At 33.2% G+C, this 15,156-nt stretch overlaps 1 protein-coding gene across 1 annotated transcript in view; it reads right to left on the reverse strand.

Annotated features, from left to right (window-relative positions):
* Window positions 1-15,156, reverse strand: part of LOC117121137 (pleckstrin homology domain-containing family A member 7-like) — a 33,663-nt gene that overhangs the window by 17,913 nt on the left and 594 nt on the right. Inside the window, exons 3-5 of the mRNA XM_033266238.1 lie at window positions 13,978-14,035; window positions 6,686-6,766; window positions 244-575 (exon numbers count right to left, since the gene is read on the reverse strand). Coding sequence (XP_033122129.1) covers window positions 244-575; window positions 6,686-6,766; window positions 13,978-14,035 — 471 coding nt within the window. The remainder of the gene's footprint in view (window positions 1-243; window positions 576-6,685; window positions 6,767-13,977; window positions 14,036-15,156) is intronic.

The raw sequence follows: 15,156 nt of genomic DNA on the forward strand, positions 1-15,156 counted from the left end.
GTGTACATGTGTGTGGGTGCATGTCAGGGGGAAATCTATTCAATTCAATAACTATATATATCATAAAAATTATTGTCAATGTCATCATCTTCATCATATTAAATGATAATCAAACATTACTTACATTTCTACTTTTACACAGTATACTTACATAATGACTTGTCTTCTATTCATATACTAGCATTACTGTGATATTTGAATTTAAAAAAATGGAAAGTGTATTTGATTAAACCTGAACATTACCTTTGTAATAAAACAGGCAGAAATCGGAAATGACACACCAGACTTTCTTCCAAACTTTGAACTTTGATCCCATTTTATACAGCCACCCTTTCATAGTCACCTGGTCATCTTTCCGCCTCTTTACCTGCGGAACCACATTTTTTGGAATCACTCGGTTCTTTACTTTTGGAGTTGCCGGCATTATTTGCGTTGTTGGTGGCATTGTTGTGCTGCCCTCTGGTGTGGATTGTACTTTGTTGCCTATGTTCTTGTTGACACTAACACTAACAGGCGTTGGTTGCGTTTTTAGTGACATAGTCAAGGTTTCATTATTCTCATCTGCTGGTGCCAATCTGCACATAAAATAAATATGATCAAAGAATTAAAATTAAATAGATTGTATTTCATATAAAAATCTATGTTATACCTGGTGAAGTTGAACACTGAATATTATTACAAAATAACACAATTTGTTAATTAATGCGGATATACTGTACAGTAATGATAGTGACTGATTAGAAATAGCTGATTTATATTTTTGATTTCTGTCACGTTTGATAGTGTGGAAAGCGAGCTTAACACGTTCGCTGCCAGAGACACTCGTCCCACTGGGTGTTGCTGAGGGTGCTAAGCAAGACTATATTAGTCATAATCGGTGTAACATTCTGGTGTTTATTACTTCTTTGTTATACATTGTAGAGCCACAGACTTAACGGCTGTTAGTTCGGGGAATATTCACCTCTAGACGATAACCTACAAATCACGAACGTATGTTTGTGTTATGTTACCGACAGTACACTCAATTGCACAAGTGAGGGCACCCTCCCATGGTTACCAACAAATGTAAAAAGCGGATGAGACTCACACTTTTCAGAAGCAATGAAACGTGCTGTCTCAGTGCCGGAGACGAGTTTACAGTCCCCTAATATTTTCCCGCCAATTTATTAGGCAGACAACCATTTTTATGATATATGACTAGGAAACTTGTTTTGCCACATGGGGAAGGAAGCCAAAAAATAGGTCTGGCAGTCAACTTGTTAATATTAAACCAAACCATATTTTCTTCATGCTTCCTGTGAACTTTCTTTAAAATCAATCAAATTTCTAAAGCCTTGGATATGTATACTGAAAACAATAGTTTGATTGTTTATCACAATAAAAAATTATATTAACTTGTTCAAGGTTTAGTTAATCTGGTAGTTTAATTTGTACCAACAATTTTTAAATTGTTTCCTGAACTAAACAATCTTTTACTTGTAACAAAGACCTGACACCAATTTGCTTTAATTAAAGAATAAACAGTCAATTGTTTTCTGTACTGTACACCTACAGGGTACAAGCTCTCTGGTATTAGTGATGATTGTTAAAGCAGAACTTAATACTCAAATTGAAACTGAATCCTGAGATGGAAGCCAGTAAGAAATATAAAACTCTGCTTTGATTATTCCATAACAAGCTTCCAATCTACAGACACTGGTAGGACATGGATAATTTACAATCACATGTAATCTGAAACGATATCAGTCATTACTGGAAACAATATCAGGTCTGAACACTATCATTACTACTGTACATCGATCCAATAGAACTCTGAATGAAGAGTATAAAAAGTTCTATTTATGAATTAATACGAAAAAGGATATTTCTGACCGAGAGCATCAGTGCATATAAAAGGGTTAAATTAGAACCTGGCCAGAAGTGTCTCAAAAATACTTACAAGTCAGGCTCCGGAGAAAAAAAAAATTTTGATATGTTGTAGAACTGATTTTTCTGAGACAGAAAAAAGGTTGTTTGAACTGAGCAACGGTGAATGAGATACAAATTTTTGAATATGTAAAAACTGGGGGGGAAAAGGTGTAAAAATGGGCGGTTACGCCCCTTTTTCCCCCAGTCTGTATCTCGTTCACCGTTCCCCAGTTTTTCGTCAAACAACTTTTTTCTGTCTTAGAAAAATCAGTTCTACAACATATCAAAAAAATGTTTTCCTCCGGAGCCTGTCTTTAAAGCTCTTTTCCTGCTGTCCACACTATCATGTACTGTAGAGTATGTGACGAAAAAATATAAGATACCTATAATTTGGGTGTATTCATCATCATACCCATATATGGGTACATCACACAAACTTGTCATAAAATTTTGATAGTGTCAGACTGAGCTTTCTTCATTACACCTCACTGTTTTTTTTATTAATCCATAAAATAGCGATTTTTATTTGGTACCGTTAGGTCTACAGAATTAAATGTCAACTTTTAGTTAGGGAATGCAGCAAAAAAAAAACCCAAAAAAAATGGATTTTCGAATGATATCAAAATGTTACGCTGTTAACTGTAGCATGAGTTTAAGTTTCTATTTAATATTTTTTTCATTCCTAAGACTGGGAAAAAATTATCCTGCCAGAAAAGACTATATATCACTCATTTTTATGCTCATAATTAATAATATTTCCTTGAGTCAAGGGGTTGACTATTAAAATGAAATGATAATTTAAACTGCAAAGGCTAGAAAATGCTACATGTATTCCATTAAAACAATTACAAAGTGCAGTTATGGTACCAAGGTTTAATTGACCTAATTATCCCTGTTTCATACTAATTACTATGTACTCAATCCAAGGCCTACTTATAGGAATCAAAGTGCATTCAAACAATATTTGGCCTAAAGTACTGTAACAGCACAGCAAAATATTGATCACAGACTAACAATGTTTGGAATAATTTGTCAACAATGCCAAAATATTTCTTCTTGTAAAGATTTGAACAATGACGATTATTTTCATTCATCTCATATATGACAAGATACTTATTTAAATATTTAACAGACTTGTGAATTCCTTAGGTATGAATCATTGACAATTTATACAATGGTTTACTTCACATGGTGTAAGCCTACACAGAGCAGACAACTGTAAAAGCTGAAAAATGATGATGAATCAGACAGCTTTATGACCAGCTCTGGCAAAACCAGCCATTTGTAGGAAAAATTTTTAAGTTAATGTTTTTGGTATTTTAAAATTTTGCATGAATTTTTCTTTAAAACAGTGTTTATTTTATGGAAATTGGTTGAGTACAGCAAAGCTAAATAATTGGATATCAGCCATGTATTTTTTTTTTTTGCAATTTAAACAACCTCCAAAGAATATAAAATCTATAGTTTATTTAAGATTTGTATTTTAAAAATAATTTTAATGTACTTTTCAGTTACATTTTAGTGATTGATATTTTGCAGAAATGTACTTCAATATCTTTTTTATAAAATGCAAAAACCTGAAAATGTTCAAAACTCTGATTCTCGAACGTTTTGGGTATTTGTGCGTAATTAGTAATCCAGGAATGCTGGAGCCAGTCACATTTTTGTATATTATTTTTGAACGAGTGTTCCTTGTGAGTGAACTTATTTTTACTTGCCTAAACTCAGCTATCAGTACAGTATCTGGTATTAAATGACTGTGTACAACTAGTACACCATTATGGCATGTAATATTCCAGTACAGGTACACACAAAACTCATCTAAGTACAGTATGGGAAAGAATATCAATGGGTCCAGTATGTAAGTCGCATTTTTCAAAAAACATGCTAAGCATGGTATTTTTGGATAAAAACTGATTTTTAATTGGTGATAGACACATATTTATAACAAGGAATTTTGAATTTTTTGTTTGTTTGTCTTCAGATAGGCCTACAGGACTTTATCTTTTAGTGGTAAAGTTTATTTAAGTTCATGAAGCTGTTGTCTAAGCCTGCCAAATGTTTTTGCATAATATTGCCAACAGAGAGACAGGCAGACAGGCAGGGGTACAGTACACCTTGGCAGAGGTAATAAATTACCATGTGCATATAACTCAAGTACAATATATCACTATTTAAATGTAATGAAAATTCTATCTGATTTGAAATAAATTGTTGAATAAATCTAATTTCTAGTGTGCTGGAGCCAGTCACATTTTTGTATATTATATTTGAACGAGTGTTCCTTGTGAGTGAACTTATTTTTACTTGCCTAAACTCAGCTATCAGTACAGTATCTGGTATTTAATGACTGTGTACAACTAGTACACCATTATGGCATGTAATATTCCAGTACAGGTACACACAAAACTCATCTAAGTACAGTATGGGAAAGAATATCAATGGGTCCAGTATGTAAGTCGCATTTTGTTGGTCAATTTTTTAATAGAGCCAATAGTAACGTAAGTTTACCGTAACGCAAGTTACCACATTTTGACATTTGACCTACTAATCGTAATCGTTTGAATTTTAGTTTACCTGTTAATAGTTCAATGACTACAATAATGTGATATGCATTGACTTTACTAAGGGATATTCTGTCTTTTTGTGTACGCAAGTTACTATGGTTTGATTACATTAAAAAAAAATATTGAAAAGCAGTTTAAAGTTTAAAAAAAATTTTCAGAAACGTTAAACATAATACTGTTTTAAATATAATACTCAGTTATGTTGAAATAATTTTATATTTGTGTAATAATCATTAGTAGAGTGGGGTGAAAGTAAAGTAAAAATGTTGTACTGTAAGTTACCATGGAATTGCCCATAAAGTAATTAAGCTATATACCAGATCACTGAAAGGCAGAAGAGCAATTAAGGAAAGAAGATAAAGAACACAACAAGAAAAGAGGGATAAACATAGATTACTTCAACTGCTGTCTAGACTCAATATCTAAGCCAATATAAGGCCCAATAAAAAAAATTATTAGTTTATCACCCTCGCGCGCATGTCTTTTATGGTACTGGGGGAAAAAAAATGTTTTTTTGAAAAAATTAAAAAAAAATTTAAAAAAAATGTTTTTGACATTTTTTTAATTTATTTTTTTCATTTATTTTATTAAATAGTTACTAGATATTGTTTGCATTATCTCAATCATGTTTTACTTTGAATATATATCAATGCACCAGCAAACAACCCAAGGATGATATTTGGCTTTAGAAAAATTAAAAAAAAAAAATCTCCCTCCCTCATCACTTTACCTGCCCAGAGTGGGTGATAAACTAATAATATTTTTTATAGGGCCTAAGTGTTCCTCATTTGCTTGATTTGAGTATTTTACTGTAGGACCTACAACTGTATATCAAGTTAAAAAAAAAAAACACACACAGTATGCTTGTGTCCGACATTATGTACACAGACAGTACTTGTTGAGAGTTCACCATGGACCAAGGTGACAAAGTACAGCAACATGTACTGTATGGTGATATTTGGATCCATATTATGATACTTTTATCTAGTTACTAATATAGTAGTACCCAGCCATGTGTACTGCACTGTATGTAAGGCTTCCATAGAGATCCCATGCACTCTAATTGTTGTTTTGGTCAATGGTCATATATTTATATATAGCACCTTCCACAGAAAACCGTCTCAAGGCGCTTTTGAAGCCACAAGAAACAAAGACAAAATAATGTGAAGGAGGTGGGGGGACGGTGCGCACCCTCGATTTTGAGATAGCGTCGCCATCACTACCGTGTACACGCAGGTACCTCGGCGTAAGTTTGTTTTGGGTTCCGCCGTGCTGCAGAGTTTCAATTTTGGAGGCTTCTGTGCCATGTGCTGATTCAAGAATGATCCATACGAGAGTGGTGCCTATAATACAGTAGTTAACAACTTGGTGTAGTTTTTGTTTGCCGGTGGTAATCCGGGAGGTCAACCTGATTTCTTGGAGTGGCGACTCCTTTATATAAAGTTACAGTACACCAACATTTGATAATGTAATAGGCCTACATCATATACCAGAATTATATTTTCTTCATTTAATACTACCAACAGAGTGACATTTAGAAGAACATGAGGCCAGTCACCAATATGATTAAGTCACAATTTGACACTTGGAATATACTGGACATAATAATGTTACGCTCAGTTTCATGCCAAAAGGGATGTCACTATACTGTACAGTAGATTCAAATTGGTTTTAAAACCTAGGCTGTCCAGACAGGATTTCAAGCATTTTGCTTGTGTCCAAATTAAGACACAACATACCTGTATGCTGATTATAGCTGCAACATTATGGAATTCTGAGTTCTCCCCAGCACTTGAGGCCTTGTTCGCATGTAGCATCACTGACATATTATACGGTCATGATATAATGGCGTTATGACCATATTTAGGCGGTCACATGTTTTTGTAAAATAAAAGTTGATACACCTACATTAAGGCAAGGATGTAGCTGTAGAAAACTAGGGTGGGTGATAAGACATTTCAAGGTACTGTAGGTGGATAATAAGACTGGGTTTTAAGGATGGAAAAGTGGGTTAATAAGAGTGCGTATAGGGCCATAATATTAGATTTAGATTGGGTGGAAAACTACAAGGCTGGGTTGTCCCACCCACCTCTGCCCATCATAACTACATCCCTGATTAAGGTCAAACCATCATGGATACTTTTTTTTACTTTTACATGGAGCTTTTACACACAATATGAAACAAAAGAAAATTACTTTATGTAACTTACTTTACATGGAACTGTGAATTATCCGCAACTTCTACAGCTGATGTTGTTGGATGGTAGAAAGTTGTTGTTTCCCTGTTGTGGCTAAAAAAAATAAGACAATTAATTAGATAATTAACACTCTCATTATATAATTTCATTTAATCGTCATCTGGGCAACATTGTTGTACACAGGCATTTAATTTACAGCATGAAAATAGTATACCAAAGGTGCAAGATCTTATACGTATTGAGGAAAAAAAAAAGTTTGTATTCATTCATAGTGACAAATAATTATCACAATCGTTCTACAGATGTGTTACTTCTCAGAGTGACAACGTTTATTAGGATTTTTAATTTGCATAATGTTTGCCCCACACAAAGCGGTGCTTTAGATCTCTGGTCAAATATGTACACTCCCTCTTGTCGCATTGCATGGATAGGCCTGCTGTAGTTCCTTGGTTATATTATACACTAAGCCCACCTTTTCCCAGGCAAAAGCCCAGTTTTGAATGCACAAGATCTGCATGAGATCAAAAAGCCATTTGATTGGCCATTTATAAATTATTGGAAATTGTGAGCTTGAAAAACGATTTTGTTTTTTGTGTAAAAATAAAAACACAAAACAATACAATAAAGAATACCCCACAAAAGGCCCAATTAAATACGATGGGATGAGCAAAAATACTACGGAATTTATCATAGGACTAGACCCATAAATACATAGGTCTAAAGTCCAGAACAAATGATTTTTTCATCAGGATCTTTGGTTGCATTATCCCTAGACAACTTATACTTGTCGGATTACTGATAAGTTGTTGTCAAAAGTAAGAAAAAGTGCCCGAAAATCTTCACCATGTCACGTTTGTTTGAAATTCTACATCGAATTACAATCGGGCCCAAAGACGACCGGGCCAAGTTTCAAAATATGTTATATTTTCCACTCAAGGCAAATTATTACTGTAGGTGGTGTTACGGAAATTTTTCATTAACAACAGACATATCTGAAGACATTAATAAGGAAATGCCTTTTACAAACTTGAAAAGTCTGTAATCATAGCATCATAAATCTAATTTTAATTTACTCTGATTGGAACTTTTACCCACTGTTCTTTTATATTTTTCTGATTATTACTTTTTTTTTCCATTTTTCATTATTGTGCTTTTCATGTAAATATTACAGTTTAACAAATTTAAAGTTCAAAATCATGTAGAGTACATTGAGTTTTGGTGTCATTCCAAATCTACATATGAGTAAGATTGAAGTGGTCTTAATCTATCTTTCAGGTCCTCATTGATTTATACCCTGAGGTTGGCATAGGTCAATGGAAAAGGAGTTTTGTTTCCAGGATCATGTACAGAATAAAAATAAAGGTGTTCTGAACTGTGAAAACAAGTTGTTTACATGAATTGCTATCACCTACGCAAACACACTTACAGTACAGTACTGTATTATCCTTAAAATCTAAGAATTATAAAGCCCTTTACAAAAAATTACAATGATGCTGTAAAATCATAGATTAATTTTAGGGATCTAATCCTGGTATGGTTACTAACTGTACCCATACCAGGGAAATATTTTAAAGTGTTTTCGAGACATTTGGCGTTTTCGATTGGGACTTACTGTTTCTGTTGAGTATGTTAGCCACACAACAAAAAAGTATTTCGAAAGTTACAGTACTGTAAGCACAAACTCAACGAAAAAGGTGGCGTTATTTAACCAACCAAATACGAAAAGTACTTTAACAGACCCTTTTGTTGAGCACAAAAGTTTCCTTTTTTAATTAATAACATTTAATACATTTTTAATTGAAATTAATTTTTTACCTTTTTTTTACCTAAAATTGTGCAAAATTCAGTTTACAATATAGTTCTACTATACCTAATTTTAAATAGGGATTGGAATAAGCTACTATTAAAACGTATATGTTGTAATTACAATAATATTATAGTGTATTAATTACACTTACATCTTCTTAGCAAAAATGAGCAAGAACTTTGAAACTTAGTGACAAAGAATAAAACATTACTGTACACCCTGCAGTGCTTTTTATACAGTATGCAAACAGTGACTGTACTGTAAGGTACGTGTTGGTTGAGCATTTTAACATAACATTTTATGGTTTCAATGCTCCTGTTAAATGTAAACACGGAAATATGTACTTTACCACTTATATGGTAGGCCTACTGTATATGAATGAGATGTTGTGAATAGTCGAGAGTTTTCCATAATAGGAAATGCAATTTAACTTGCTTAGTCATAAGTTTCATCCTTATTGTGTTATACAATTAACAATTTTGACAAGGTAAACCGAGATTTATAGTCTATCAAAACCTAGACAACATTCAGGCATGGGGTAATTGTAATTTGTAATGTAATCAATTCCTCAAAAGTATCTAAAAGAATTGGTGTCATCCGTCGTATCAGATATTTTATACCTCAATGTATTCTTAAGATGCTGGCTAAAACTTTGGTTTTTCCTTTGATTAATGTTCATGCGTATGGTCAAACTGCTCCATAGCATAGCCTACAAGTTCTTTTAAACTCCTCAGGAAGAATTTTACTTTTTGTGACATTAGGACACCAATTAATGATATTTTAAGCGTGTTAAACTGGCAAACTCTGAATGACAGATGGAGAGATCAATTATTATTCATAACTTTTAAATGTCTTGAAGGACTTGCACCTTCCTATTTAATTAAGATGATTGTTTTTCTCAATACTCGAAGTCAGACAAATAATCATCTTTTTTTGTTCTACAGTGGAACATTTGTCAAGGAAAACGGACCACTATCGAGCATCCATGAACTGGAACGAACTACTGTACCTAGTAACATAACTAGGGATTTCCAGAATTTAAATCAAAATACCTTGATGCTCTAAAATAATTAATCTCTCTATTTCGTAATTAAGTCCTTTTTGTTAAAATTTTCTTATATTTTCCTTTTCATTTTATCAATTTTGTATTTTTTATGTTATAACTGGACCACAACGAAAACCAGTACATTTGCATTGAGCGTGCCATCCAGTATAAAGAAAGTTGAATAAATAAAAATAAATAAATAATTACATTTCTTATGTAATTTGTAATTTCCTTCAAAAATGTAATTTATAAATGTAATGTTATTGTAATTAGAAAAATTTAATTTGTAATTTAATATGGCAAATACTGTACATTTGAGTACATACTGTAATTCCCATTGTCTGTATTTATAAAAATCTCAAATCGACATCCACTGCATGGCAAAAAAAAACTCATCCACTTTATTGCTTATTTAGAAATAACTGTTGTTGTCAAGAGTTTATCCAACTGTAAGCTATTCCTAATGGTTGTTATTTCACTTAAATTTAAAACCAAGGAGTGGTTGATTTGCTTTAAAATAGGATGCACTACTTACCAATATGTTCCCCACTGAATGTTACAGAGAATTCCATGATTAAACAGTATATCTCAAATTTACAGTAGGGCCTATCCCATATAAACCATTTTCTCAACCCACAAAAACTAAAATTACAGTGTTATTTTTATAAGTTATTTGTACAGTAACTTGGTCATTAGTGAGCAGGAATAGTCTAGCTATAAACCAAACTTTATATCTGAGATTAATTAGCAAAGAGTGGAGTTGTGTAGCTTCTACTAAATAGAAACTAAACTCCCTCATCATAAACAGAATAAAACAAATTTCCATCCTGCTGTGAGTTACTTTCAGTTGGGTAAATTAAATATAAACAATAAAAAGACAACTGTATGCAGATGATTTTAAAATTATATTGAAAAGTATGGTTTGTGTATGGCTTGGGTGGGCCTTTACAGAAGCCAATGGTATACTGTGTATATATTCCTTAAACCATTCAAGTAGGTCTAAATATCTGTTTAATGTATTAGTATGATTGAATGATTTATTATTGTGATTTTCTCTGAACATCAAAATGGAAAAAATTGTAATCATACTTGTAATTGAGAAAATGTAATTGTAATTGAAAAAAAAGTAATCATAATTGTAATTGTAATGGGAAAATATAGTGTAATTGCAATTGTAATGATTACAGTACATTTTCATTGTAATTGACCAGATGCCTGATAATTTAAAAAATAATAAAACAATCAATTAATTTAATAAATTCAATTGGTTAATGTCAGTAGCATACAATGGTCTCATACAGTACTGTGCAGGAAAGTTTTAAACGAAGAGCGAAAGCCGACTAAGGCTTCCAACTTAAAAATCAAGAAATTAGAAATTTAAAGAATATTTCATAAACTTAAGTCATTGAGTGCCATCTCCAATTTTCATTTTTTTCCATGTTTATAGACGGTGACCCTAGGTTAGCTGATATTCAGGGGCCCTCTAAATACATGAAATAATGTGAGGCTTAAGCGAAAAAATCCTGTGCTGTCACAAGGTTTGAACCCAGGACCCTAGGATTACAGTAGAAGGCAAGCATCTTAACCACTAAGCTACAAAGCCCAATAAAGCCCTGCTTTGGACTTTTAAGTCAAGCAACCATAATTTAACCACAAACAACATCAAGTGGGAATTGCATGGTAAGTTTAACTAAATATTGTTTGAAGGTTTGCATGGCAAAATAATAGCTTGCAGTACACCACGAAGATAGTTCTGAAAAGAACTATTGTTGATGTTGGTTTAACTGAGTGAACAATGCCCTATAAGGAATAAACGTGGCTGTTTTTCCTGAGCAGAGAGTCCAATGCCCGAATTGTGAGTGGAGATTTATGATTTATCGGTCAGTTTCGAGCAAGCAACACTGGTCTGATAGATTGATAGATGGATAGATATCAATCTCAGTATGCATGATAATCAGGACTGTAAACATTGTAATCTTAAGCCTACTCAGCAGATGAGATGAATCAGGAGGTAGATAAACATGAACCTGACATCTTACCAAGCAAGGACAGTTCAACTTTAATCCTAATAATAATAAACAAAGTTTAAAAGCAACTAACTAGGTTGAAAGACTTTCCGAATACACTTGATACAGTGGTGGGTCAAGAATATTGTTTTCCTGGTGACCTGAGAGGTATGGTAACCTAAAGTCTATAGGGGAACGGACCTTGTGGTTTTTGGGGGTTGTTAGTGATCTGGCTGAGCCGAGCAGGAAAACATCCCTTTGCAACCCCCGGATCTGCCACTGAAAACCGAAATTGTAAAGGAACGTACTGTAAAAAGTAATTTCTCTCGAGTCTCACTATGGACCTTTCTATAGGTCTCAATCAAACTTAACATTTGATTAATCTGAATCAGAACAGAGCCGGCCTGGAATACATGCGTCTAACAACCACAAGTGTTGTCCCACAAAGCCCCGGCCCCTCCCACCTTTTGAGAGGTAAAAAAAAAGAAAAAAAAGAAAGAAAAAACGATAACCCTCAAATGTTATTTTCGGGCATCTAAAACACAGAAATTTCGCAGGGGCATGCCCCCGGACCTCATATTTCAGTGTTTTCTCGATCGGCCCAAATTTCGGACCCCCCTTTCGGCCCACCTTTTTTTGACATCTTTGGATCCGCCCCTGAAAACGCACGTTTGCGTATGTTTAACATTTTTTTTTGTAGGACCAGTGACAATAACAAAGGGACGGGACTTGCCGGAAGGGTAAAAAAACCAATGATTATTACCATATAAAGTACTGATAGTTTAAATAATACTGGAGGTTTACAAAGTAATTTACTAATAATATCCAGTACATTTGAGAGTTTTCAATTCTTTCTACTACCATAATTTTACCCTGGAGGTATAAAATATTTTATACATCCATGATTCTACTGTACACTGGCAGTTTGATCAAGCAAGGGTCGATGAGGTCTCTACATGATGGAATGATATGAAAAACCAATGCCACCAAAATGCTACCAAAATAAAAATTAAAAAAAAAAAATAATTCATTAAACTTAATATCAATTAAGGTAACAACGGTTCTTGAGTCCAAAGTGAAATGAATTTAGTTTTCATTATTTCACAAATTATTGTTTGTCCTGTTTAGTATTTTCTCTAAAGAATAATAAACGTTCGCTCACTACATAATACTATTCGGTTTATTCTGAGTGTGAATACCAAAGATAACCCACAAAACATGAAAGACTAAATATTCACTGTGGTGCTTCTGGGGGTGATAGGACAGTACACCGGGAGACATTTCATCTTTTGTTCAGCGCATTGGAAACAACAGGTTGAATGTTGGTTTCGGACCTGAAGTCTGTCAGTGGGCTGTCTGTTGGCAGACAATCCATATACCACTCTGTACATACCACTCTGTAGAGTACAATTATGCGAGTGCTTCTAGGTGACTGTGGCTGCTAATTGTTGGTAGGCAGCACTCTTAGAAAGTAAACTGTTTTACGATCCGTCACACAGGTTGAAGGATTTTCAACCATACTCTACATAGGCGAGACTTTTGTTCCTTGTTTCGCGTACTTACTTTTTTAAAGATCATCGGAGGAGGGCGGAATAAAAATAAAATTAAATTTGGTTTTTTTATTTCTAAAGATAAGACTTTTTTATGACCTTGCTTAGCAAACCCACCAACTGCAAATATTGATGATTTTAAATAGAAAATAAAATTTTATTTTTGGTCAATTAGTTTTTCTATATTTTTATTATGACCTCTGCTGATATGTATATATTTTTTCCTAATTATATAAATTTTAAGCAAAACCATCCTATTTTACATTTACCAACGAAAGTTTATATTCATTTTCTCCTCCGTCTGGATGATTTTGGCATCCTCCGATAATCATTAAAAAAAAATAAGTATGTGAAACAAGGAATAAAACAAGTCTCGCCTAACAAACACATAAAATAGATTCTTGTCATTTGATATTTTATGAAAAAAATCTACCTTTTTTTCTAAATCGAGATTCTTTTCATTTTATATTTTATTATAAAAACCTACCATTTTTCTATAGAACAGTCCAGTGTTTCTTTAACAAATCAAAAGATAGTATTAGGTTGATCGTCAATGGGCAAAGACAGATGGAAAAAAAATGTACGGTGGTACTAAATTTCCATGAGTGACGAAAGGGGGTAAATAACCAATGTCAGGTGATATGAAATCCACCAATCAAATTACATAGACCAATTTAGGTGTTTTATAATAACCACTTAAACTAAAATCTACTGAAAAGTATCAAATTTTGAACCTCAAAAAATATATCTTGGATAGAAAAAAGTATTTTTGAAAAAAAAAGCTATGTTAGATTTCGGGATTTTGGTTTCGTCGACCTTGGGCAATGAACTTTCTTTGGCCTCACAAATTGATACCAGCTTAAAATATGGTAAAAATGCAAAATTTAAGTACTTACTTAACAAAGAAAACAGCACCCTCTGTTGTCCATCCTTGTTCCCAACCCTTTGGTAAATCTGTGGACAAGAAGTATGTCACAACTTAAAATGTTAACAATTTCAAGGGTATATTTTTAAAAAGGTTACAATAAAATCTTCTCATAACTCAAATTTGTTTTTTCCAAATCTGACAAAGAATAAACTGTTTGTTAAACTCATGTCATACTGTAGAAAATAAACTCCATATAGGTTAAAGTTTAATAATAATTCTGTAATTCAAACTGTAGTCCGTTCTTTTACAAGCAGTGTTATTAAATGTTGTAAAAAAGCTGCATGATTCCATGGTTAACTGGATTTTTTTTTTAGCTCAGGCAAACATAGTTAGAGTTTATGTTTCTTACTGAGAAATTCCTTGCAATATTTATTAAATATTTCTAATTTCTTTTTGTAAAATTATCACTTTTATGTATGCATTTTTTATAATAGTGTTTTGTTTTTTAATGGCAGACTGTGTTTTGTGAATATTACAATTGAACAATAAAGTATTCCTTTAGTCATGCTATACCGTAACAGCGTGGGGATACATAAAAATTAGCCCTCAAATTTGAACAGAGAATCGATTGGAAAATTGGTGCTTAGAATCGTACCTACAGTAACTGCATAATACATTGGATTGACAGATAGGCCAGTGCCTAATTTTATTCAACATATTGGGCAAAAATCAGCTTATATTTTCCAAATAAAATGCAAGGACAGATTTCTAGGCTAAATTTTTGCAGAGGATATTATTATTCCCTACACAAGCCTTATTTACACACAGTCGGGCCAGAAAACATATTGCTGCGTTACAGTACGTTTAAGTTGGGTACTCAAAAGGATAACTCTGTTGGTACCTGACATTGAGGAATAAACTTAGTGTGAATGACAGGGGCAATGGACATGACAAAGAAAAAAAAACATAAAAGCATGCGGGAAAATACACGTGACATAGCCTAGGCCTCTAAGGCCTTGGTGCATGTAAAACTTCTCAATTTAGTAGAATGTTGTTGACCTAACCTAGGCCTATTGAAATATTGCTCAATCAATGAGGGTTCTCTGTCATCATATTATATCAGCCTGACTTAGCCAAAAACCAAACTAATAATAATACTAATAGGCCTAGGTAGCACTACCCTAGGCTTAACTAGCTAGGCTTCTAG

This window comes from Anneissia japonica, unplaced genomic scaffold (genome assembly GCF_011630105.1).
Source record: "Anneissia japonica isolate Jap-2015-1 unplaced genomic scaffold, ASM1163010v1 scaffold288106_len264728_cov135, whole genome shotgun sequence".
Classification (NCBI taxonomy): Eukaryota; Metazoa; Echinodermata; class Crinoidea; order Comatulida; family Comatulidae; genus Anneissia; species Anneissia japonica.